Consider the following 27,415-nt stretch of genomic DNA (forward strand, 5'->3'; position numbering starts at 1 on the left):
ACAATAATGTTAAATATAATAATTTTTTTTTTTGAGAATGAAATATAATAATATTCATAATTATTGGTATAATTACTTAAACATTGGGGTCATGCTAACGGGTACCTTTAGGGTAATGGTTAACAATCTATTTTAGGAAAGTTTTGATACCACTTTTATACGAAATGGAAAAAGTTGTTAACATATTAATTGTTTTTTTTTTCTTTTCCCATAAATTTTTTTTAAATGGATTGTAAACCATTGCCTTAAGAGCATCCGTTAGTATTTTCCAATTTATTATACCACTTTTATTGAAAATATTAAAAAAACAGTTAAAAAATCAATTGTATATTTTTTTTTTATAAAAACCTTTTAAAAGTACTTATTGTACAAAAGACGAATGCCCTTGGATATTAGTTAACAAAATCCTATTTTTATTAGTATCAATCAAATCATCTTAAAAGTTGTGAAAATTTTCAAATCATATCAATATACCTATCTTTTATATATATATATATATATATATTCTTTTATTAGTAGTTTGTAATTATCCAATTACCCAAAATAGCCTCATTTTTTTACTTAAAAACTCTTTACAAGTTGGAGTCATTTGTGCCTGCTCGTGCTCCTCGGGACCCTCCTATTGATTTTAATTAACTTCGTCATCTAAAACAAACTACAATTACTCCTATTTGTCTTTATTTTTGCCTTTAAATGGTAAACAAGGACAACAAAATCACTTTTTCAATCGCAAAAATAAGACATCCTAGGAAGTTAAAGAAAATCCAATTACTTTTTTTTTTTTTTTTTTCCTGAGAAAGAAAATCCAATTCCATTAATTGGTGCTGCAGCAAGCATTTTAATTTCCTAGTGATTAAAGGTAACTTGGGTTACTACTAGCTGTCACTATAGATTATTTCAGTCAAGTCACCTAAACATTATCAAATGGTCAATTCAGTCATTCATCACCTAAAGTCAGTACACCAGTTTCCCAAAACAACCAAGAAAACACATTTTCCTACTGAAAACGTTTTTTAATTGGTGAGCATGCCATGGCTTCAGAGAAATGTCTCTTCTACAGGAAACAGACTTCAATTCTGTCTACTATATAAATACTGTACCCATTAATTCTCTTCTATCTATCAAACCACCCCAATGATCCAATCCTTTTAAAGCTTCTCCTGTTCTTCTTTCTCAACATCCCATTCTTCACTGTAACATACATCAGATTCAGAAGTAAATATTTTCAGACTTATCACAACTAATGGCCCCAATAACCTATCTACTTGGCCTGAAAGTTGCTGTCACTGTGGTTTTCATCTTTTCTATCACAATTCTACCTCCCAAATCAGGTAAAGCAAAACCAGCCCATTTCAGTAAAAAATACTGTTTACAGCTTTTTGCTTCATGTTCACACTAGAAGGGAAAAAAAAAAAAAAAAAAAAATCCAAAGTGCATGCATCTTTCAAATTAATTGTATTGTCTCTTTATATGTTCTGTATATATGAAAGCTTTCCTTTCCCCTTTTCATTTCTTTCTTGATCTCACTGCTCTCTATCTGTGCCATTATGAATTTATCACTGCACTGTGCTACATCTTCCATTTCACTGTTGTTGGTGTTGCTTGTTTCTTGTGGTTTTGGCATGCAGTTGAATCATTGTCTTCTGGCTATGGTGAGACTATAGAGCAAAGTGAAATGGTGTTGGGATCAAAGCCACCTGGTTGTGTCAACAAGTGCTTAAATTGCAGACCTTGCATGGCTACTCTAGTTATTCCTCACGAAAGGAATGGTTTCAGTGCAAAAACTCGGGGAGAAGATGATAGCTACTATCTCCTCTCTTGGAAATGCAGATGTGGAAATAAGCTCTATCAACCATGATCTCATATTCTCAATCACTGATCACCATTAGTTAATTTCTCTATGTAGAAACTTTTTTTTAAAATTATTTTAAAGAGAGGTCCATTAAGTTATAAACCTCTCTCTTCTTGTGTAGACGTGCAATATTTGATTCTAAAAAGTATCTTAACCTTAAAGAGACACTACCAGCAGTTAGTATTACTGGAAGATCAAAAAGAAATTTAGTGTGTCAAGGTGGTTGTTCTCTCTCTGTAATAGTGTGCTGTGAAAAAAGATTATGTAATTAAATATTAGAATTAGCAATGATTCTGATTTCTGATGTGTACTGTGCAACACTGCAACATCCATTTCTTCAATTTTTTTTCAAAAAAGAAAAAATTGGGTATGTCATAATTGAGAGATTGTTGTTGCTTTTAGGATTCTCATTATTAAACGTGCATTGAGATAGTCCATATACAAGATATGTCTATGTACTCAAAAACAGAAACTTACTTAGCAGCAAGAATCTTTTTGCTTTGGCAATAGACAGTTTCCACTAGTTTCAGCTACTAGTGTGAGTGTCCATCTAGTTCTAGTTTACGATCTATCATGGAAATAGTGCTATATGCATGTATCTCAATCTCAATCTCAATCTCTCTCTCATTATTGATCAGAGATGGGACCAGCTTATAATAAAAGAAGAGCATACATGGAGACGTCATGTTTCCACGACCTGATTATGATTTCCATCTATAATATTAGTGGGTACATACATACGCAAGCTGCTTTTGCCTCGTGTGGTTGCCTTTGTATCCACGGGTAAAGTAGCTTTCATCCTAAAAGAAGTACCGCTTTCTTGAAGTCAGAATTGTTGGACATGTCTACAGAATTTTTGAATAATTAAGAAATTGATTTTTTTTATTATTATATATCAATGTGATTATGTGCCTCTTTATATTTTTTTTTTTTGATGAATGATTATGTGCCTCTTTGGCCCAGCTTATTTGTTTTCTGAATTAGCCTCTGCCCACTCACAGTCTAGCACCAAGCCTACTTGTCCCCCTTGCTTGTCCTTATACTTGCTTCTGTATATTGAAACAGCTGCTGCATGGGCCAAGATCTGGTGGTGCGCAGCCAAATATGGTTCTATTGAAGAACCTTGACATCTTCCAGGAGCAAATCCCCCCATATCATATCCATTCACAGCAGTTTGAAGGGGCTCATTAATTGTAATCCAGATTTTTACTCTATCACCAAAACTTGCAAAGCAAGTGTCTGCATAGATTGCAAAATATTTTACAATTTGCTTATTCAACCACCCTCCCATTGTCTCATGAAGATGCAAAGGAAGGTCCCAATGGTACAAAGTTATGCAAGGCTGGATACCTTTTTCAAGAAGAGCATTAATAAGATTGTTGTAGTAAATTAATCCCTTCATCATTGATTTTGGTTCCTAAACCATCAGGGAAGATACGAGACCATGATATGGAAAAGCGATAATATTCGAGTCCCAACTTGGCTATAAGTTCAACATCTTCCTTGTATCTATGATATTGATCCACTGCCACATCACCATTGCTTTTGTCAATGATCTTTCCCTCAGTGTGTGAAAAAGCATCCCAAATACTTGGACCCCTACCACCCTCCTTGTGGGCTCCTTCCACCTGATAGGCAGAAGTGGCCACGCCAAAGAAGAAGTTTGGAGGGAAGTCACTGCGAGACACTTCCTTCTTGTTGGACTCATCACCTTCATATTCCTTCAACAACTCCTTCTTTGCCATTGTTACAACAGCAGGACAAAGCACCAACAGAGACCATAGACAGCCAAGCCAAAAGAACCAGCTTATTTGTTTTATATATATATATATATATATATATATATATTTTAATCTCACATTTAACATAAAACTTACTAAAAATTATATTTTTTAATAAATAGTATACAAATAAGCTAACAAAAATAAACTATTTCCAAACACGTTCCTATAATTCCAAAACAACCAAACCTCTATATATAGTTTAAGATATACTAACATTGGTTTTCCGAAAAAGCGATACACTAACATTCAAATTTTTCATCTCATGAATGTGTGAAATGTGAAAACTATATAAAGGTCAATATATCCTAATAAATTTATTTTCTAACCAATTAAAAAAGTTATATTATAAAACATTTTAATACAGTACAAGAAGTGACGAATTCAGACATTTTAAATTTAAATATCAATATTTTTTTTAAATCCATAAAAGTTAAAACAATACACATACATTTATATCAACATGATGCATTTCAATGTTTTATTTTATATAAGAAAAACTTATGAGTCAGTTTATATAATTCAAAACCAGGGGTGGAGCTAGAAATTTTGGTTTAGGGGGACCGAGGTTAAACTATCTTGTAGTAAGTCACAATTCAAGAAAAACTCAAAATGCTACATATATGTTTTTGTGCATTGGTTTAATCAATGTAATTCTTATTAGCACTTAAAAAAACTAAATGACCAATTAAGTATCTTAAATTCATTTTCCCTTCTAAGTTTCTCTTAGTCCTTTTAACAACCATAAGTTCAACCATTCAAGAAATTAGATATAAATATAATAATTACGTCTACAAGAAAATATAAAAATTTTAGAATTAAAAATGACAAAATCCTTATAAGCCAATCTGAAATTATATATAAAAATACAAGATGACTTTGGTATTTTGAATAAATCTTATCAATTGGTTTAATAAAAATAAAATAAAATAGAAGGAGAAGAATACTCTAGTACTTCTCAAGATCTTAAAGTCATTTTTGCTAGTTTCAAATAAGCTCAGCACTCTTTTTTGAGACAAAATTATAAATTTTATGCAAGGAAAAGAAAGAATACAAAGCCAAAAAGAATGGCCACACCAAAATAGAGCAGGAAAAAAAAAACAAAGCAGGAAAAATAGCTACAGGTATATTCAGTAATAGAGAGCAACATTTACTAGCAAGTAGCAACAAATGCGGACAACAATCTCAGCTTACAACATAGAGCAATATAATAACAATAAAGAGCGATATCAGCTCACACTAGATCAGAAAAATATATTGAAGCTTGGGAATTGAAAAAGTAGAACTTCTAATCAAGCCAATGGTCTGACATATGAAGGAGTTTCAGCTAAAAACTAATAATAAATGAGGGAAAATATTAAACGTGGACAAATGGGGGGGGGCCAAATAATTTTTCATGTGGGGGCTAGTTCTTAGAAAAATGATTCAAGTATGCAATTTTACCTACTCTAAAATTTTTTTAAAAACTTTTGGTGGGGCCATGGCCCCCCCAATCACCAACGTAGCTCCGCCCATGTTCAAAACAAAGATTTTTTTAATAAGTCATATGTAATGTTCCTTTAGATTATATTAATCAAAATCAACATTCTTTAAAAATTGTAAATAAAATCTTTTTTGTTAAATAGATTAAAGATTAGACATTAGAGTATAATAATAGTTTTAGAAAACATCATATGTATATTAAAAAATTAATTTTAGATAAATTAAAAGGAAAAGTTAATGGATACTCTAATAGAAAAAGAGTAAAATGATAGGTTTAGCAAATATTTTTAGAAACTTTTTATGCAAAAAGAAAAAAAAAGTAATTAACTTTTTTAATAACTTTTTATATTTCCAATAAAAATAGTAAAAATTTTCTAAAATGGTTAAACAACAAATGCCCTAAGGACATTCGTTAGTAAGACTCTTAATTAAATAATATATTTTATTTTATAATGGCGTAAAATATACAAAGTAACATAAGAGATATATGATAATAACAATACCAAATGAAAATTTTTATTTATTTATTGATGATATGGTATAACATAAGAGATACGCATACACACACAAAAAATACAAGAAATTTTCTGTGTTTTGACTATTGTATAGTGCATAAGCTAATTGGTTTTAGAAATTCTCTAATTCTCTAAAGAACCAAATAAAATCAATGGATTTCAAATCCAAATCCAAATCCAAATCCAAATTTTGCCATCCAAACACAATCTAAGCTCATTTGCTAGATTTTGGAAGAGTCTAATATAGATGAGAAATATATCTTTTATTCAACAAGTTAGTGAGACTTTTGGTGCAATTCAACTAATGCATTGCGTACTTCTCATGATTTAATGGACTCGCAAGCATTCCAAACTTATTTACAAGGCTATTCGCGTTCTTCAATTAAATTGCTGAAATGCCCTTTTATGTTCTTCAGTCCACAACTCCGATACATTCTCCAAGAAAAAAGTACATATAAACTTGGTCCATAAGTTGAGCTTGGTTTTTTATTTATTTATATATATTAGATGTGAAAGGACGGTTTGTCATATGATTGTTATAAGTTATAACCTTATAAAGGTAAATATTAGTACATACTACTTATTGTGCATATACATTTTTTGCATTGAAATCATGACTATTTAATTTTTTTTGAAATAATCATGATTTTAGTGCAAAAAATGATTATGCATATACATTTGTGTGCAACAAGTAGTGTGGATTGTGAAATAAACACCACCTTAATCTTAAATATAGAGAAAGACATGCGTCTAAAGTAAGGTCATTAATAGAAGAGAATCTGACTACAACGTATTACTATAATGGTGTATAAAGTTTTTCATATTCGGCCATGTTGGGGTTTAGTGTGAGTGTTAAGTCCATGTCAAGCAGTAGTGAAAAAGTGATGAGGGACATTCTCGAGTCTAGTGTGAATGTGAAGCCCACTTCAAGAAATAGTGAAAAATAGTGAGACTAATTTATATATTTTAACCTATAACGAAATAAGTTTTTGAATTAAAGCATGAATGTCTATTAAATACCTCTTTTAAATGTTAATTTTCATAACAAAAAAGGTATCAAAATAAGTGTTCACGCAACTGCCCAAATTACAAGTATGTAGTTGAATTCCAATGTGTAGTGATATACTCAATTTAGCACTTCTATACCTAAATTTGGGACCAACTATTACATATGGGATAGAAATTTCTTTTACCTATTTCTCTCGGTAATCTATTATCAACAACTTCTTTCCAACTCAATTTGTTGTGTGTAAGGAAATACTTTATTCTATATTTATAGCTTGCCTCAAACAAGGGAAAGAAGCAAACATAAAAATTTTCATAGATATTTAGGATATGTTCCCTATGATAACAAGTGTTATGGATTATGGTCAACAAACAATATGAATTGTAAGATATATTAGTCAAAATTTTATGATTATCTTATCACATACAAATCATTTACCTGTAACTTAATAGCATAAGCTCAAAACCAAGTGGGGAATTAAGGTGATTGAAAATATGATAAAATTGGTTTTGTTGGGACGATATGGACCGTGCAGTTTACTTGTCTAGAGTCAATCTTAGCATACCCTTTTGTCATTGGCTAAATGGGTGACCCCACAAAAAATAGAAGGGAAAACCCCAAGTTGGCTGAAAATTTCTTAGGATTTTATTTTATTTTTTTTAAACAAAGTTTGTTTTTGTAAGCCCACATCCACTATAAGCCCAACCCAAAGCCCACTACAAAACTCCTTCGCTATAAAACCCCCCAAATAATTTCACAAAACAGAAACTCCTCCAAGCTCCCAGAACCAAGAATCAAAAAAATAAAATAAAAGATTCTACTAGTTTCCCCAAAAAATGGAAACTCTCTCTCTCTTTCACTCACATTCACATTCACATGCAAGTTCCACTCTGTACACTTTTAAACCATTCACAACCACAAACCAGGCCTTCCCTCTCTTCCTCCTCCCCTGCTGCACCCGATCTCACTCCACCAATCACCTCTTCTCCTCTTCGCTTCATCTCCACCGTCCATCCCCCCTTCGTCCTTGCCACGCGTCCGCCTCCCCGGGCCCTCCCCCAGACTCCGACCCGCCTCCAGGTTCGGATTCAGTCTTTAATTCTATTCTATTCGATTAGTTTGAATTAATTACATTTCCATAGGGTTTGTTTGTGCTTATGTGCTTTTAAATCTTTTTATTGACTTCTTATCACAATTCATATTCCCACTCTGTGCACACTATTCTGTGCTGCCAAACGCCGCGTTAATTGATTTGTTTTGAGTTTTGTTTTCTGATTTATTCTGAGCTGTAACAAAATTTAGTTACTCTGAGGATTTTGGGCTTTTCTGATTTAAGATATAAGCTCATATTACACCTGGTGTCACTTTTTTCAATGTTACACTATTAAATTGGATTTCCATGCTTGCAAAATTCGCAGATGATTAGATATCAGTCTATGAAAATATGTAAATTTCAAGGGGTTTTTTTTTTTTTTGTGCTTTAAAATTGTTCACAAAAATATGAGTTAATGGCTTAGAATTAAATAATGTTTGAGTAAAGTGTTTGATTAAATTGAAATTTTGGCGTGCATGTTAAGAACAAAGAGAATGCCTAATCCAACACTTGAATTATGTTTTAGTTTTATTTTACTGGCTAGAGGCGAGTTCAAAGAGCTTTTCTTTAAAAAGGTTCCCTAAATTATCAAAAAAAAAAAAAAAAAATTAAAGTGGCGTAACGCTGAGTGCATTTTGTGGCATATGATATTTGGCCTCTAGTTTTTTTTTTTTTTTTGGTACCAAAAAAGAAAAGAAGAGAGGAAAAAAGGGAATGAATCTTGAAAAAAAATATATTAGGAATTGATACCAAGGCATGCTTTCCACGCCAAATGCATCAGTGTGGGGCTGCATGTTGAAAGCTCCCGCCACTGTGAATTTTTTCCCGGAATTGAAGGTAGTTTCCTTTGGCTTCACAATTAATAGTTTTTTTTTTTTTTTTTTTACACAAGCTCATTGTTACTTAGTTGGAAGGTCTGAGAAGCTCTTTTTTGTTGTCTCCAATTCCTCTAGAACTTGTCTCGTTTGAATCCAGATTTGCATATTGAAACCACCTTGAATTCTGTAATTTGGTTAAAGAAAATAATGTTTAGCATTGAGTAACATCTGATTGCATGTACCAATGGATCAATTATGGCTCTCATAGCTTTTAAATAAAGCTAAAAGTTGTACTATTTTACACACATGTTCTTTCGACAACATGGTCAAAACTATATTGTCTATATCTGTTTGTGTCTATTTATTTGCTCAAGCATTGTTTATGATCTCGAGTACTCTTTTGGAGGTGAGCTTGTGGTAGGTTGCAATTTGCTCCATGGATTTTCAAAAAATTTCCAATTATGTCCCTACATCTGCTCATACCGTCTAAGACTTTTGTGTTACAAGGAAAAATATCTGTGTATGTATTAATGATCTCTTTAGGCATAATAGATCTTAAATTTTTAATTTTGAACAAAGTAGTTTATTAGTGCAATGATACTTGTAACAAATTTGATCACACTAAAGATGCCATCACAGAGTTTGGCGATGTGGTTCTTCTGCCTCAATTTTGGTGACGGTATCATCATCAATTTCGTCTTTTCCTAAATGAAAACATGGAGGATGAATTTGAACATTTTAAAATTTAAGGGCCAAATGTAATTCCTGTTTTAGATCCCGTTAACAGTTTCTAAATGACTTCAGTTGCGTTAACCAGTAGACGTTACACTGAGTGTACATGTCAAATTTTATTCAAAATGAACAAGTAATAGAATAACACATTATCTATTTTTTCCCCCATTGAAAGAAGGAGCTCTCATTTGTATGTATTAGTATGAGACTTTTTACTTTTTCAAAAGAATGAAGCTCTCATTCATTTGTATGTATACTATTAGGCTGGCTCTGGATCACAAATAAATGCGAATGTTAAAGACAAACATCAATTTGTGGATGGTATTTCCAAAATATCAACAAGATTGATGCATGTAAATGTATGATTCTCAGGTTGGGAACTGGGAAGTATTTGGTTGATGTCTTTTCCCCTGGCTGCTGTGGGATAAACCTCTTCCTAGCTCCCTCCACTCTGTCCATTTTCCTCCTGTGTAACTGTGTTCTATCTCCTTGTGAAAAAAATATTTTCTCTCATGTAGTGGTCTTTTTTTTTTTTTTTTTAATACTCTTATGTAATGGTATTGGTTAAACTGTTAGAGATGTTAAAATTTTGCTTGTGTAAATACTTAATGTTGTTTTTTTTTTAATAGAATGATGACTAGATGGCCTTGATGATATGAGCTTGTTAGATGTTGTAAATCATTTCTTTTTTGTGTGGATTACGTTATAGTTATGTTTTTGAAGTGCCTGAAGTTTGGTACTCACTCAACTCTTCTCATCCTTTTGGGAACAGGACTTGCAGCATCTTTGTCCAAATTTCAAGACAGAGTACAGATCTTCTTAGCAGTTCTTTTCTGGATGTCTTTATTCTTCTGGGCTTCAGCATGGGATGGGAGAGATAGACCAAACAAGGGATCACGATTTAGAAGATAACCTAGTAAGCTTTCATCTTGTATATTATTAGGTTAGGGGAATAGGATTAGAATATACGTCAAGCAGGAAGTATTTGAATTAGAAAAATGAATAAACTAGGGTGAGATTATAATATTAAATTTAAAGTGCTGTAATTATTGCAGTCAATATGATAATTTGTCAATGACTACTGGTTCTTTTTATGCTGCATGGAAAACATGAGAGATAAACAGAGTTACTGACGTGTTTAAATTTTTATATTCTTGTGAAGCCAGCCCCTTAAAGCACATTAAAACAATGTGTTAAATTCACGGAGGTCCCTGAAGTTTGTAAGTTTTTCAATTTGGTTAAGCAAGCTCAAAGTTAGGTATATTAATAGTAAATTTTTTATGAAGTTATGTTTATAATGACCATAGATAATCCCCGCTCCCCCCATTGACTATGGAATTATCAACAAGGAGATGCTTTAAATGTTATTGCATCTCTCCTAAACTCCTCTTTTTTCCCTCTTGGATAATTATTTATAAATAAATAAATAAAAGACCATGGATTGAAATTCATGTTTTTGGTCCCATCTTGTAATGAATTCTTATTCCAGATTTAATTTTGTCTGAGGACTTTTCTGAATGATGCCTTTGAATATTTTTGGCATGGTTATCCTAGAACGGCTATTAAGAATTTGTTAATTTTGTTTTAAGAGGTGAATTTATTTGACTGCCTTGTCTAGAAGTTCATACAAAACTTACAGAGAACTGATTAATGTCAACATCTATTTTTCTATCAAAAAAATAAATGAAGCATTTGATCAAAGTTAAATTCAAATGACAATTCTTGCTAAATTTTGTGAATGTGGAGGCTAGACAGAAAGCAAAAAAGAAAAAGAAAAAGGGACTTTAAGAATCTAAAGGAAAAAGGGACTTTAAGAATCTAAAGGTTTGGCCAATAAAATTGGGGCGGGCTCCCCTCCCGTTACAAAACCTCCTGTTCTCTCCATTTTTTAAATGGATGAAAGACACGTGTTAAGTGAAAGATCAAAGGGCAGAAACCAAAGCCACCTCAAAACCCAATTTATCTCTCTCTCTCTCAACCAAATCTTTTAGCAACCCATCTCCCTTGGTAAGCCCATCGGACCACCAGCAACTTTCCATGGTAGACCCATTGCTGCCCATACACCAAGACTGTTTCATCACTTTGAAGGAAGGCACCAGGGCAGAAACCAAAGCCACCTCAAAACCCAATTTATCTCTCTCTCTCTCAACCAAATCTTTTAGCAACTCATCTCCCTTGGTAAGCCCATCGGACCACCAGCAACTTCCCATGGCAGACCCACTGCTGCCCATACACCAAGACTGTTTCATCACTTTGAAGGAAGGCACCAGGTTAGACCTCACCAAATTTCTCTCAGATTGCTTCACCACTTTCAAGGACAATCCCCAGTTACCCAGTACCAAAATTTCTTCAGGATTTGTTTCCTCCTTCCACGTAATTTCCTGCTTTTCTTTTCCCATTTCTCAATTTCTTTCCTTCGGCTTTAAAATTGTTTGTTGGATTCGCTTGGTTTGTTTTTGTAACTCACATTCTCTTTAGCTTCAATTGCTTTTTTTGTGGGTTTGTACTAAATTAATACAAACAGACAATAAACAGTACTATAGGATGAAAGGTTGAAAGTCATAGAAAGTGGACAAAAAGAAAAAACCTAATGTTCGAAAATTTTTAAAGAAAAAGAAGACGAAATGAATGAAGAAAGAAACACGAATCATGGGTTTGTAAATTTGGTGTCTCTGAAGGGTTTGTCAGTTCCAAAATTATAGATTTCCAAACTTTTAAAGGAAAGAGAATACATTAGGTCCGGAGCTGGCGTAAAGTAGCTCTTTTAAGCTACCAATAATAATGCGCCACGTTAGCTAATAACTTTAAATTTAATACACCTTATTACACACTATTATAACCCACAAAATATCCCAAAACTCAAGTTGTATTGTTCTGGCGAAAATGGGAATTTAACCATAATTTTCCAACTATATAGTTAGTACTCCCAATTCCCAAACCATATAATTTACTAACATCTCGAGTCTCAAAAACTTGATTTTGGGCCTATAAATTGAGTCTTTGAGGCTCGGTTTTCCTGGTTTTATCGGATCTGATGTGGCCTAATTCCACGTGGAGTACACCTGGAACTCGAGTCTTAGAGACTCAAGTTCCACGTAGACGCCACGTAGACGTAAACACCTGTGCTCTGAGACGCCACTTGGATCTCGAGCCTTAGAGACTCGGTTTGCTAAAAGTGAAACCGAGTCTCAGAAACTCAATTTTTAAATGTGGTCAATTATTGCTCCACGTGGGCTGGTCATGTCTGTTTCCCATCTGGTTTTGTCATGTCTAGTCCCATCTTGTTTTGTCTGATCTGGGTCTCTCGGGATTCAGCAGAACATTTGCACATTACTCCTCTCTCAACTCTCATACACATTCAACAGCAGAACATTGCTCCTCTCTTAACTCTCATACAAGCCCAACATTCATTGTAGTCTCCCTCTCTGACTCCCCCTCTCACTCTCATACAATCCTAGCAGTACATTTGCACATCCTCATGTCAGGTAAGGTTCTCCTCACTCTCTAGTTGGTTGTTTAGTGTATATAATTGATTTAGAAAGTGTTGCTTCACCTTATACATTGCTACTTAAACCTACGCACATGTCAAACCCATAATTCATGTCAATTTCACGATCCTCCATTTATTGAAAGAAAAGACCTAAACTTTGCAATAAATTAATGCAGAGCTAGATATTTCCAAAGATACCTGATTTTCCTCAGCTTCTGCTGCAGCACCCTTGGATTCGCCCTTCTTAGCACGCTTGGACTTGTCATTTGGTTTTGCTTGGTATTTGGACCGAACATCAAGTGGCAAAAGTTCTAAAGGCACAACCCCTTCAAGCAGGCCGTGCAACTCTCATTTCATCTGTGGCTTCTTCCATGCCATCTTACCAAGCTTCATCCCTAATCCTCCCTAATGAAGTTTGTTCAAAGCTTGATTCCCTCAACCGAAGATTTTGGTGGGGTATAATGGATGATAGTAAGAAAGGTTGCTATCTCAAAAGCTGGGATTCAATATGTTCTCCTAAAAATGTTGGAGGACTTGGCATTAAAAAAACAGCAGATATGAATAAAGCTTTGGTGGCTAAAATGACTTGGGATGTGGTCAATAATAGTGATAAAAGGTGGGTAGTGGTCTTCAAAAAGAAATATGTTCGGAACAGAAATTTCATGAAAATGCCTAATCCAAAGAGTGCTTCTTGGGCTACTTAAAGTATCTTTGAGTGCAGGAAGGTTATTAGTAAGGGCTTGTGCCATAGAATTGGTGATGGCCTTAACACTTGGATCTTTGAAGATCCTTGGGTCCCTAATGAGCCAGGGTTCATCCCCCAAATAAGAAGTGGTGTATCTACTGCTGTTCACTTGGTAGCAAATTTGATTAATCAGGATACCAGACAATGGGATAGAGGTAAACTTTCAATACTGTTTGATCCTCCCACAGTTAATAAAATCCTAAATATACATCTATCTCATCAAACTATGAATGACCAAGTATTCTGGTGTCTTACTCATTCAGGTGAGTTTTCAGTGAAATCCGCTTATAATGCGATAAGAGGGCTGAATCATCAAAGCCACCCCCATATGCTTAGTAAAGATTGGAAGGACTTATGAAAGCTGAAAGTAAATGCCAGGTTGAAAAACCTTTTGTGGAAAATGTGCTGGAACATCCTTCCAACTTGTTCTGTTCTTAATAGTCGCTTTAATATTTCTTCTTTAAAGTGCTTTTTGTGTAATAAGGCCCCTGAAAATATTGAGCATTTGTTTTTGCAGTGTGATTGGGCTGTTCAGCTTTGGTTATTAGCCCCGTGGCCTATATATATGAGTAAGTTATCCTCTCTATCTATTTTGGACTGGATTAAGGTTACTTTAAATCCAAAATCCATGTTGGGGTTGAATGAAGAGTCTGTCAGAGACTTCCAGCTTTATGCTTCCATTCTCTGTGATCATTTATGGATGGCTAGAAATAAAGTTAGAGTGGAAGGTTCCAAAAGTAATCCAGCTGATCTTTCCAAGCAGATTTTTAAAGTCTTCATGGAGCATAAGGATGCTTGGAAAGAGCAAAATGAGAGACCATTCAAAGATGTGGTCTGGTCTCCCCCTCCAAAGAACTGGATCAAGATAAATTTTGATGTGGCAATCCGTGAAGAGAAAACCACAGTTGTAGTTGTGGGAAGAGATGATAATGGCAACCTTTTGTTGACATGGGCAGAGCACTTTGAGAGTGGAAATTCCCTACTAGAAGAAGCGAGAGCAGCTTGGTTTGCCATGAAGTGTGCTGTGAATGAAGGATTTCAGAATATAATCTTGGAGGGTGATGCTTGGAATGTCATTGAGCCATTGAAAAAATCTAATATAACCCCACATTGGAGTATCAACTCTATCCTAGAAGATATTGTGTTCTTTGTTAATAGTTTTTCCAATGTTGAATTTTCTTTTGTACATAGAAAAGGTAATGTATCTGCTCATTTGCTTGCTCAATGGGCAGCTCTTGTAAACTGGTCTGAGCCGGTTCCCATCTCCTTTCTGCCTTCTCATGTATCTCAGGCTGTTGTTAGAGATGGGTCCAGGCCCGATCTTTTTGTTTCTCCCCGGTTTCGGGTTGAGTTTTTTGAGCAATAAAGTATTTATTCAGCAAAAAAAAAAAAAAAAAAAAAAAAAAAAACCCCTTCAATACCATGATCAGTGAACTGCAACCATATGAATCCATATTTACGTGAATTCTTTGTGATTTTTTTACTATATGAAAGTAAAAAGGCATAGGTTCTAAAATTAAACATACTCTAGAAAATCCATCCAAGTCCTGTCGAGCCGAAAATCGAAGACCTTTCCAACAATAAACCTGCAAAAGAATATGATAAACCTTTCTGAGAGTAAAATACACTTCAATATCAAGTTGAAGGCCAGCAGTCAATACTACTAACTGTAACTACTTAAAATGCAAGCTTTACAGTGCACAAACACGACACAAGACACTGCTATTCTAGAAACATTATGACACAACACAATGGGGACATGACAATCAATATCTCGATAAACATATATTTTATTTATATTTTAAATATTATTAAACATATTTTATGTTTTAGAAATAAGTAATAACAATAAAAATGTTTGAAAACTTATCTATAACTAATTTTGAAGCAATAATTAATAACAACAACAAAAAAAAACATTTATATTCATAAATGTTTAGTAACCATTAATAACCACAGGAACTTTTTTTTAATAATAAAAATTTTGTATGTTAAGTTTTCTTAATAACAGACTTCTCTTTAATAACAATGGAAATTTTCAATAATAATTATCTTTTTGTTAAGTTTTTCTTAATAGCAAACATTTTTTTTTTATTTAAATTATTATTAAAAAAAAAAAAAAAAAGGAATCTAAGGCCACACATCTCCAGGAAGTTATTATAAGTAATAACATAATTCTCTGTGTTTTAAATAATAAAGCTGGTAAAGAAAAATATTGGTCAAAAGACAAAAACACAACAGTTAGTAGAAAACAAAAATCTGAGATATAATTAGTGGTTGTGTCCCAGCCGCATTGCCACCGTGTTTGAGATATAATTTTGCTGGGACATGCATGCAGCCATGTCCGCGACGTGTCCATGTCCTACATGGAAACACCATGGTTTTTGGCATGTCCATGCTTCTTAGATCCAAACACAAGGTAAAACCTTTGAAAGGACAAATTACCTTAATTAGCACATCACATGAAATTTCTGGCAATTAATAGTTACAAACATAATCTGTATTGAGAGCACAACCATCTTCTGGGTAACATCAACCTACTTTAAATCTGAAGTTCTAAGAACCAAATCTCACCCGACTATTTTTGTGGTGATATTCAGCTTCTATTCCAGCTGATACATCCATCTTCAGCCAAGGGTTTCCAGTATTCCATGATGTGAGGAGTTCGGACACGTTGAGATCAGTCAAAGCATTCTGGACATGTTAATAAGATCTTAGGCATAAGATAATAATCCAGAAGTGTTATATTAATGCTATGACATCAAGTACATTGAAAAAAAAAATCTAGATACAAGGATAGAAACATATAGCACAAAGCATACAAGACTGGGAGTTAATTTAACTTTTTGACCAAACTGGTAAACTTGGTGTGGTTAGTGTTGCAATTTTTTTTTTTTTTCTTTTGATTGGTTGGTTAGTTACACACATACACTCAGTGGGTCTTGAACTCATGACCTCACCCTCCACCTAACACTTGCCAGGGGAGGAGATGACAGTAGCAAAGTATGAGTCATTAAGAGTCTTTTATTGCATTAGAGTTACATGATGAGCTCTGTTGCAAAATTAACTAATTAATCAGAAGACTTATAATAAAAAAAAACTAATTAATCAGAAGTATAAAACTTAAAGAAGATCAAACTGAGCAAAATTGACCCTACAATAATTAGAGAGAGAGAGAGAGAAGAGAAAAAGGAAAAATAAAGCTTGAGGGCTCACTTGACTTTCGTGAGTTGTATGCCTACTGGCTCTTGTAAGTTGTAACATATATCTAGTAGCAGTTTGAAGAGAGAGAAATGAGATATGCAAGTGTGACATCAAAAAGAAGACTTCACCAGCATCATTACATAATAATAAATGGTAAAAAATAACAAATCTTTAAAATAGGGTAATTTAGTAAATGATGAAAAAATGTACAATCCAGACAACAGAATACCAAGTTTCAAGTCCTGTTGTACTTTATTCTTGTCGCTGCACTGACCTGCATCCATTGAAGTCCATGCATCCATTGTCCACAAGATCTTTTGATGTGGTAAAAACATTTGGGGAGGTCTTGATGAGAAGGTCAAGGAAAATTTCAAGCCAGACTCCAGCAGGTTGGTTACAGTACCCAAATCCTGTCATTAATGAAAAGTAAGAAAATAACATATTAAATAATATAACGAACACGTGGAACTAATTACTGTAACTAGCGAAAAAATAAATGAAGAGCACAAAAATAGATATAAAAAAGTGTTAAATTACCGATTCTCTCAAAAGTTTAAACTATTAGGAAATTGTGGATTTATTCATTTAACCACATAATTCTAACATCCCCCTCACATGTGGGCTCAAACACCCTTTTATAGGTGAGGCCCAACACATGGGATTTTAAATGGGAGGTAGAGTGGAGGAAACAAGGATCGAACTCAGGACTTCTAGCTCGGATACCAATTTAAATAATCAATTCTCCCAAAAGCTTAAGCCATTGTTATATGGTAAATTTAATCCTTTAACCATATACTTCAAACAAAATGGATTTGAATTTTTTGGAATATTGTTAAAGTGATAACCCTTTTTAAGGGCTTAAGCTTTTGGGATTAACTGGTAATTTTGTCATAATGTAATAAATAAAATTCTATGGATGAAAACAATTTTAGTACCAATTGAACTATTTAAATTGAAAATCATTCAATCAAATATCATTGAACAACCTGGCACCCTACAATCAAATATCATTGAAATGCAAATGTACAGTTAGAGAAGCCATATTTTAAGTTGAACTAGGGCCAAAAATATACTCATGACCAAACTTAGGACATTGCAATTATGATATACGATCCTCTCGACTTCAAAAGTCTATGAATTGGTCCATCTAAAAGCAACCAAAGTAGAAAACATTATTATCTACTAAATTTAGTGATATGGGGGTGAACTTCCATCATAGGATACAATTCTATTACATTCAGCAGCCAAGTACTAACATCATACCAAGAATGTTGTTATTTAATTGATCATACCAGCTGTAATCTTTTGGGATCAAGCAAGAGGAAAGATGAGAGCTTCTGAAGTAACATTATATCAAGGAAAAGACTTGTTCTGTCAATTAAAGGAAGAGTGTCTTGCCAGCTATCAAACCCGGACTTCCTACACAATATTTCAGGGCAGAAGATACAAGAAGCAGCTGAATTCGCCTCAGAACTTAGATGCTCACTAAAACCCAAATTTGCCTCCAATTTGTGTTTTTCTTGTTTAAATCTTTCCGAAAGCATCTGCAAGTGGAAAAATTTATTCCCCAAACAAGGGAAAAGAAATCCATAGCAGTAACTGTAGAAAACGTAAAGGACAAACCTAATGCATCTCCTCCAACTGCTGAACAACAGGGACATCATCTTCAATATCATTACATCTGCCCATAATATATAATGACATGGAAACACCTGCATAATCTTGGAATTGAAAAAGAAATCACATTTGCATTGTAGAATCAAAGAGTAGTATGTGAACAAGTCCCAAATCATAGGCTAAAACATACCAAATAATAAAATAACACATTACCAAACAAGCATTACATTAAACTTTATGAAACTTAAAACTACAAGACCAACATATTCGAATATTATCCCAATATTATGTCAAAGGAGTATGGTCATAGAAGAATCTGAAAATTCTACCTTGCATTGCAAGAAAGCGAAGTTTGGGATTTGATGATGCAACAACCTCAATCAGACTTCTATTCACTGCTACAGCAAACATATTCAACAAAGGGAGAAAAATTCACTTAAATAATTTGAAAGAATTGTTAACTTCTTTTCATTTTTGACAATTAGATTTCAACAACCTAAGTCACAGCAACCTAATAAACAGTAAATAAGAATGCCATACCTGGCACCCGTGAGTTTGAATTTGTTGGCCAAAGTACCTCACAAAGTACTGAAAGTTGATGTTGTTTATGAAATAAATTAGCAGAAGGTGGTGGCAAGAATGGATGACCCCCATGAATCCAAAGCAAGGACTTCTCACAAAGTAATGAAAGTTGATGCTCTTTATGAAATTCTCCAGATTCTTGCTCTCCTTCTATTATCAACAAAAGAGTAATCAAGCCCAAAGTGCATTACAGGATCTGGCTAAAAGAAATGAACAACAAGACACAAACACAAAATGCAACATTATTGTGGTCAGCTTACCAGCACAATCTCAGCTGCTTCTGGGCAGACATCACTTAATTTTTCCTTCAATTTTGTGACATCCTTCATCAAAGAACGCCAAGATAAGCACACCCATCTCCCAAGGCTCTCGAAGATAAGCAGCAGATAAGATCTGCAGAAAAGATGAAAAAGCAGTTGAAGCACTATTAGATGCTGCCCATCAACCTAACCAAGTTCATGGGTTGAATACCAGGAAAAATTGACCAATCATAACTACCAACAAAGACTAGTAGATAAATTCTAGTAACATTCTTATGATTAAATGAAAGCATATTCACTTCCAATATTCTATAAATTAATGAATCTCTTCTATTCTTCCTTATCAAGGATGCCTCATTGTTAATTTCTGTGTAGTTTATCTCTTTTTTCTTCCATGTCCATGTGCATGTGTTTGGTATTCAAATGCTGTTTGAGTATATCTCCTGGCATCAGCCATCCAAGGATACAAAAAGTAATAATAATTTTTTTGATAGGTAAAAAAGTAATAATAATAATAATAATAATAATAATGAACATAAAACCAGTTGTAAACATTGGTCAAAGGAATTAGGACTTACCTTATTGAGGTTGTTACGAAAAGTCTGCAAAAACACCCCAGAGAAAGGAGAGAGAAGGAAAAACCTTTAGTAAATAACCTCAATAAAAACACTATAGGCTTATGAAAGCTAGAGTTATAATGCATTCATACCACAAAATGCATGTTTTGAAGTGGAATATTTTTGTCTCTTATGCAACCAAGAAGATCACCAATGAAGGTTTCAGAGCCCAAATCTGGTTTAGAGAGAGAGGGGGGGGGGGGGTGGTGGGAAGGGAAGAGTTGCCTTCTTACATCAGCCACATACACGTACAACCCAAAAATAAATGCATATATAAAAATAAAATTTTCAATATTTTCCAAATAGAAATCTCGTTATGCTAATTCAAGGTTGCAATATTTGGGAAACAAGCATACCTTTTTTTTGAATAAAGGTATCAAAACCTTCATTCAGATAAGCTCCAACATCTTTAGAAACTGATTCTTCAAGCTCCATTTTCATGGACCTTAGAGGTAGGGTCCAAGGAAACTGATGAAAAGGCTGATGAGATTCTAAAGTTGGATATTTTGGATTGTTGGACTCCAGAAAATCACTATTGATGGTCTAAATCTAGAAATGGTAACCATTTAGATTTAGACCATCGATAGTGACTTTCTGGAGTCCAACAATCCAAAATATCCAACTTTATAACCTCATCAGCCTTTTCATCAGTTTCTTTGGACCCTACGTACTGAGCAAAGTTCAAAAATAGATAAGCTCCTGATAAAAAACATAATCATAGAGCACATTTTCAAACTCCCCAACTTCATGAGGCTCAGCCCCTCTAACTAGCCGCAGTTAAATACATCACAAATTAATAAATTAGCTAAGGAAGCTTACTGAACGATCCAAACCAACAGCCTGCAATCAAATCCTCATATCCCTAGCCTCAAATGATGCAATAGAGACCTGGGTATCACAATGAACAATGTCAATAAACAGAACACAGTTTGGGCCCGAAGTAGGAAAATCTGTTTTGTAAATCCCATAACTAAGTGCAGTTACAGTGCAATCATGCATCAATTAGCTGCACTAATTTCGTATGTCTATATAAGATATTCAATGCTTAACAGCTTGAACGAAATTTTATATTTCTTTATTATGAAGAGAGGATTACCAGACACTTGAAAATCATTAATAAGTTAGAATCATTACCAACCACTTCAAAATCAACCAAATCCGCCCTCTCCAAGCTTATTGGCATTAGAAAAGTTATTTGTTGCTGCTTTTATTGTGTTGAACTTGAATTTCAGTGCTTCCAGCCTTTTCATAGCATCATCATCTTGATGAAAGTAACAAGTGAACAAACCATGATAATGAACTAACCATCAGAACAAAGAATGCTTTTTAGTTGCTCATATATTGCAAAATAAACTTTGAAAATGTATCATTTGAGTTACCTTTTTTGGACCTTATGTTGTCTCGTATAATGAGGAGGAGGTCTTGCATGTCCTTTGTCAGATGCCTTGGGCCCAACGTTGTGTCCATGTTTGTGCCCCCTGTCCCACAAGGAGTTACCTTTGATATGTATTTCGGCCGACCTTCTACCACTGCAGGTAATCCAACAGCTTGCTCAACCTAAACATGGGGTGGGTCAATGGCTGAAGAAGGGCCAATAGACGTACTATGGGAGGGTGGCTCCTGCTGCATGTCAGGTGGGGTTGGATCAATACCTAGGTCAAAGGATGGAATGGGTGACAGCTCGAGAAATGACTGTGGGGTGGGTGGACGAATGTCAAACCCAGGATAAGAATGTGGAGTGAGTGGAGGGATAGTGGGGCAAGGAGATGGATGTGGGATGGGTGAAGGGATGGTGGGGCTTGGGGATGGATGTGGGGTGGATGAAGGAATGGTAGGGCTAGGGGATGGATGTGGGGTGGATGGAGAGGGATCGGGGGTAGGGATAACCCGAGGGGTAGCAACAAGCGGACGAGAGGGACATCTGGTCGGAGCTGTGCTCTTGCTTGGGCCCTCAGTAGTGCTTAGGCCCGCAAGAGTAGCTAACTCCTCATTCGGGGCCTCAAGGATGGGAGGTTGTACACGGTCAATCTCATGCACTGCCGTCAGCACATCAGTAATGTCCTTGTGGTCCTCCGTGCCCACTGGGTGATGCCTCAACAAACGGTTGACAAGTGAAACCTGCACATGGAAAACCCACATATAATAGTAATGGGCAAATCATCAACAATGCCAATCGATAATAAAATAAATGTTAGTTCTGAATTAGTTCTACTAGTAATAATTGCAAATTATAGGGAGAGCAAGTGCTAAGCAGAAAATGTAGTAACATATATCATGTTCTGTAAACGGTGGTTTCATGCTAAGAAGTACAGTAAGATGTAGAAGACATGGAGAACTTACCATCTTAGTCAATTTAGCACTTGGCCTATCGATGAACCTCCAAGTTATCCTGTTGAACCAGCTGAAGTACTCATGCTGTGGAGGCATATCACCAAGCACTACTTCAAAACGCCGTTGAAGGCGATTACCCCAGTCGAGTATATGCACAGCATGTCTCCACATCCAATTAACACCGACCTTCCCCCTCAAATCAATTTTATGAAGGATTGTATCAGTGTCAACATCACGGGGAATTTCTTGGATCATCCCAAATTGACGAACGACACGATCCGATGTATGTTTCTCTATTATGTGGAAACATACAAACGACACTGTTGCCGTCCACATGACCCTCCTTGCAATGCACCACGGCGGAAGGTCCTCTAACTCAGCTTCATATGGCTGCCACACTACCTACAACAGCCAAAAAACAAGTACACAACACATTAGGCAACAATGTTTATATTTCAAAATTCACCAAACCTATAAAATTGTTCCTAAACATGTAAATAGGGCATTTTCATACCTGGCTTGGCAACATTGAAGCTATTTGCTCGCGATACCTGTCCCTGAAGATGTGGGCAGGCTTATTTTTCTTGTTTGGGACCCACAACCACCTACAACAATCAAGAACAAGGGATCAATATCTAGAACTTTCCTACTAAGATAATGTTATGATTAAAACTATAATGTAATCACATATAACAACTAAGATAATTTTATAGATATTTACTCAATTAATAATATCAGACGAACAAGAAACAGTCCTTATAAAAAACAGAGCACATACAAGCCACATGACAGTCACAAAATTAGAGTATATTAACGTAATCATATATATTGAACCTCTGTTTGAAATTTATTTATGTTGACATAAATAATTCCTAGAAGCCTTTAAAATAAATAAATAGAATCAATGGGTTTTGTTGGAATTGTATGGATGATGCACATAGGCCAATGAATTGTGAGACTATGGCTAAGTGGCAATTGAAGAATAGTTCTGAGGCTCATAATAAAACATGGATGCTAATCAATACCAAGCCATGTCCAAAGTGTGGAAAACCCATTGAGAAGAACCAAGGGTGCATGCACATGTCATGCATGAAAACTTGTAGACATGAGATTGTGTTAGAATATTCATAAAACTTCATTTTGACAGAATTACCGATCTGAAATAACACTCAAATCAACAAACTTGGCATAAAATATGTAGAGTATGTTGTGTATACACAAAACCAATATTTTGGATGATGTTGCAACATTGGCAGAAAATTGGGTTTATTAAGGAGGAAGTATATTGCTTTAATTCCATAATTTTACCGCCACATATGTAACAATACATAGCAGACCAGTTGTGCAATGTTCTTATACAATGCCCTATAAAATTCAAACAAAGTTGTAAAAGTTATCAGTTATCACTAAACAAATATTAAAAATACTATTTTTTCATAGCCAAGCACATTTTCACAGCATCCAAACCTCTTCAAACATTTTTCAATTCATCAAGGGTTGCCCAAAAATGCCTTTATAAAAAACAAAACAAAAAAAAAAAATCACCAAACAATAATTATTAGTTAAAAACAGGGTGGAGTGGGTTTTGGGAGAGAGGATGTAGTCTGTCCAAAATAAAGGGAGTGGGGATGGGATTCAAGAGAGACTTACTTTAGGGACAGTGGACCACACACTGGAGGACCGTAAGCACCCACTGGCGGGCCACGCTCAACTGTTGGGCACAAATAAGGGAACCTAGCCCATGTCCAATATTGGACCAATAGTAAGCACCCAGCGATCTGACTAGTGCCCCTATCGCTTGCCCTACATAACTCTCAGTACAACCATGCAAGGCAAGCACTTCCCCAACTGTACATTTGTGGGTTGCGAAGGTCTTCCAATTGCTGTACCCACATTAGATGCACCCTATCGTCGGATTTGTCCCCGAATATTGTGTCCCCCAGTAGCACTAGGATGTAGTATCGTGTGTACTTATGCAGCTCGTCCTCTTCAACATTAGGCGGCAATGGACTAGCAACTTGCTCCAAAAGTCGGCTAATGAAAATTCTCTGGCCAGTGAGTTACTTATGCGGCTCTTGATTTATAGGTTGAAACCCAAGGAAGTCCCCGCACACCTCTGTCCAGGTTTTCTACGTGCTCCCTGTTATAGCATCACCATCAACAGGAAGCTCGAGAAGAACCTCCACATCCTGCAATGTGATGCTGACCTCACCATGTGGCATGTGGAAGGTGTGAGTCTCGAGCCGCCATCGCTCCACTAAGGCCGTTATTAGGTCATGGTCAATCTCTCTACCCGAGACCCAGAAGAGTCCATCCAAACCAAGTGCCTTAATGATGTTAACGACTCGGTCGTCCACCATTGACTCTCGATTGGAGAACTCTGAACTACGACTGCGGAAGGTAAGGGTCCCTAGATCCTGCACAGAACATAACCATGGATTAATATATGACAACTGTGGCATGTACATTGTATGAATTAAATGCATGTACATTGTATGAATTAAATGCATGTACATTAGTTAAAGATTTAGTGTTGCATTTTACCTGCCGATTCCAAATAGCTTCGGATCGATGGTTGGCCTGCTGTGTCAACACCGCTTCGTCAATGGGTCCAAGCTCTGCATAGTTAATCCGTTCAGCATTTGCAGCAGCCATACTGCAGAAAAATGATAAGCAGTTAGCACGTAATATATATTATTGAAAACAAAAACAAAAAAAATCTAAGAAAGATTCTCAAAAAACAAGCCACAGACAACACAGCTTATTAGGCTTTGTATATCACTTTATGATTAGAGATGTACAGAAGTTAACACAACAGAAGGGGAGGAAGCAAGATGCAAGAGTTGGCTGGATCAAAATCTAAACTTCACCATGCTACATGTAATAATTGTACAAATAGTTAAAGTCTCCATTTCCCAAACATCAAATTCTACTCTTGATTATTTATCATTTCCCTATTAAAGATGATTGTTGCGAAAATAAACCCATTTAGGCAAGATTAAAGAAAAGAGAAGAAAAATAGACACGAGAATTTTCGCAATATGCCTACATCCACTGGCGGTGACAAAGAAAGTTTCACTATAAAATAAGAAGATTACAATAGTAACACAAGCACTCTCGACCCAAACCCCAATTTAATTCTACTTTTCCCTAAATGAATTGCCGCAGCACTAGCTTAATATATGTATATATATTAAGTCAGCTAGGGTATTAACATAGCACAAGGGTTACTATAGACCGCTATATTACAACAAGTACTCTATGTTAGACCAAATTATAGCCACTGACTCAACAATGATGATGATGATGTTGTGTTGGTTATTTGATTAAATTTGTTGTACTATGTCTAGCTTTCAGTAATTGCATAGCTTGAATTACAAATTAAGCTTGATAAATGATTTTGAGAATAAATGCCCTAAGGGCAATGGTAAGGAGCTTTTTTTCAAGAAATAAAAAATCAAATTGTATACATATATTCAAAAAAGAAATCTACACAATCACATCGTGCCTATAAATTAATGAATTATTAACAAGTACATTTCCTTCTTCTATCAAAATGTGAGCTCATGAATGAGTGGAAGTATATAATTTCTTAACCTATACTTTAAGGCACTCCCTTACAATACCTTTTTAAGAATTATCATTTCCTCTGGTAATGAGTAATTAATCAAGCCCCATCCTCATATGCAAGCAAAAATAACAAAGTTTGACATTGTACTTACTTTTTTTTTTTTTGGTTTGTTGATAAGTATGATATTCATATTGTAGTTACTTGATAGAGTATTAACTATTAAACACTAGGCGTATATATACATACATACATATATATATATATATATATATATATAAAACCAGTATTAAACACTAGGGCCCCAAACAAGGTCAATGATGAATTGATGAGCATATGATGAACTTGCTTTCTTCTAGTTGACAAACTTGTCCAATTAATGGGGACCAAGCTGGCTCAATTTCCAAAGGAAAAAAAAGGAATGGCACAATGGATGATCACAAAAGTAAAACTTATCTTTCTTTTAAACAAGTGGTTGACTGATTTTTATTCTTATCATCCACTTGTCTATCATCACTTTTTTGCCATGAAAAATAATGGAAGAAAGAGATAAATAAATGAGATTTTTTAAGAATAAATTCCAATGCGCACACAAAAAAGAAATTCTATTTATGTCTACTATCACAATAAGAAAAAAAGAGTACTTCTATTTATCTACATTCACAATAAAACAATTTTTTTTTTTTTGATTATTCAAAATGCTATTATTTATTAGAAACATTAAATATACACATAGAAGAGAATAGCCTTATCTCAAAAAAAAAAAAAAAAAAAAAGGAAGAAGAACTTATCCCAAATTAACATAATTTCAATGCATTACTAAATTCCTCATTCAACAACTTGAATTAAATAGGCAACACAACAAAACACATTTAAGTACATAACACACACTATTATTCCTAATTCATTTTTTTTCCCCAGTTTTTGCTAAGTGACATAAAGCAATCAAATTTCTATTACTAAACCAATTAAGCAATAAATCGAAACAATTTGTCAATTAAGATTTTTATTATGGCTTGATTCAATGGTTATCAACATTCAAACATGCGTCACATAATCAGTTGCCAGCAATATTACAGAGTATTCATATCATGGAAAATCCAAATAGGTAGGTGATGCTATAAACTAAATTTGCATTTAAGACCTACTTCTTGTAACCACTGTTTACTCATGCCTGATGCATAATCTTTTAAGAAAAAATGAAGCAAGAGAGTTCATTATAAGGAGAAAAAATTCCAGTAGGTAATAAACATTAAAATCCTAGCTATAATTCTCTGAATCATTACCCAAGCAGGATGAATTCACCCGAGAAATCAACCGATTCCACTTGCACATCTGATCACACTAATTCTTAAACATACAGTGTCTTAGAATAGAATTGCATTTTACACCAATCAGTTAATTTGCAATGCACAAAGATTGAAAGATACCCCATGCATAGCTTTCATCTTGCCACTAACTTCCATTACTACATATAAATATAATACAAACTAATGCCTATATACTAGTAAGAGAGGTTGCTTTACAATTTTTGTTTGTTTCTTTTCTCTAGGGGTGAACCAAATGTAAATTTGCAGGCTCTATGGCATAAAAAATGTAAACAAAAAAGCTCCCTAAACAAAAGAAACACTTCTTCAAATTTAATCTCCAAAACCACTTTAGATTTACTATAATTTGAAGTATCAACATTCACATATAAGTACATTGAAAACTCAGCCTTAT

The 27,415-nt window shown here is 34.6% G+C and overlaps 2 protein-coding genes, 3 long non-coding RNA genes and 1 pseudogene across 7 annotated transcripts in view; 2 read left to right on the plus strand and 4 right to left on the minus strand.

Annotated features, from left to right (window-relative positions):
* Positions 1–1,013: 1,013 nt before the first annotated feature.
* Positions 1,014–2,141, plus strand: LOC126729053 (EPIDERMAL PATTERNING FACTOR-like protein 8). The gene is made up of 2 exons (XM_050434797.1): positions 1,014–1,331; positions 1,629–2,141. Exons 1-2 carry the CDS (start codon positions 1,244–1,246, stop codon positions 1,856–1,858), a joined length of 318 nt encoding a protein of 105 aa, XP_050290754.1. The 5' UTR covers positions 1,014–1,243; the 3' UTR covers positions 1,859–2,141.
* A 674-nt stretch (positions 2,142–2,815) lies between these two features.
* On the minus strand, positions 2,816–3,598 carry LOC126725689 (beta-glucosidase 42-like; annotated as a pseudogene).
* A 3,950-nt stretch (positions 3,599–7,548) lies between these two features.
* The window catches only part of LOC126725695 (uncharacterized), a 29,647-nt gene continuing 9,780 nt past the window's right edge, over positions 7,549–27,415 (minus strand). Inside the window, exon 2 of the long non-coding RNA XR_007655568.1 lies at positions 7,549–7,580. This is a non-coding gene — a long non-coding RNA (uncharacterized LOC126725695). The remainder of the gene's footprint in view (positions 7,581–27,415) is intronic.
* On the plus strand, positions 12,172–14,903 carry LOC126725692 (uncharacterized). 3 transcript variants are annotated; one of them, XM_050430529.1, is made up of 3 exons: positions 12,172–13,669; positions 13,778–13,892; positions 14,032–14,903. In XM_050430529.1, exons 2-3 carry the CDS (start codon positions 13,869–13,871, stop codon positions 14,878–14,880), a joined length of 873 nt encoding a protein of 290 aa, XP_050286486.1. In that variant the 5' UTR covers positions 12,172–13,669; positions 13,778–13,868; the 3' UTR covers positions 14,881–14,903. The 3 variants fall into 3 exon arrangements, with proteins under 3 accessions (XP_050286486.1, XP_050286485.1, XP_050286488.1); XM_050430528.1 differs by having other exon boundaries at positions 13,778–14,903; XM_050430531.1 differs by lacking the exon at positions 12,172–13,669 and having other exon boundaries at positions 13,719–13,892.
* Positions 14,922–16,188, minus strand: LOC126725694 (uncharacterized). Its single transcript, XR_007655567.1, has 3 exons — positions 16,089–16,188; positions 15,041–15,100; positions 14,922–14,948 (listed from the first exon to the last, which is right to left on the minus strand). It is a non-coding gene; the product is annotated as an uncharacterized LOC126725694 (long non-coding RNA).
* On the minus strand, positions 17,084–19,025 carry LOC126725693 (uncharacterized). The gene is made up of 5 exons (XR_007655566.1): positions 18,876–19,025; positions 18,665–18,730; positions 18,342–18,430; positions 18,011–18,262; positions 17,084–17,128 (listed from the first exon to the last, which is right to left on the minus strand). It is a non-coding gene; the product is annotated as an uncharacterized LOC126725693 (long non-coding RNA).

The sequence above is a fragment of the Quercus robur genome, chromosome 5 (assembly GCF_932294415.1).
Source record: "Quercus robur chromosome 5, dhQueRobu3.1, whole genome shotgun sequence".
NCBI classification, from domain to species: domain Eukaryota; kingdom Viridiplantae; phylum Streptophyta; class Magnoliopsida; order Fagales; family Fagaceae; genus Quercus; species Quercus robur.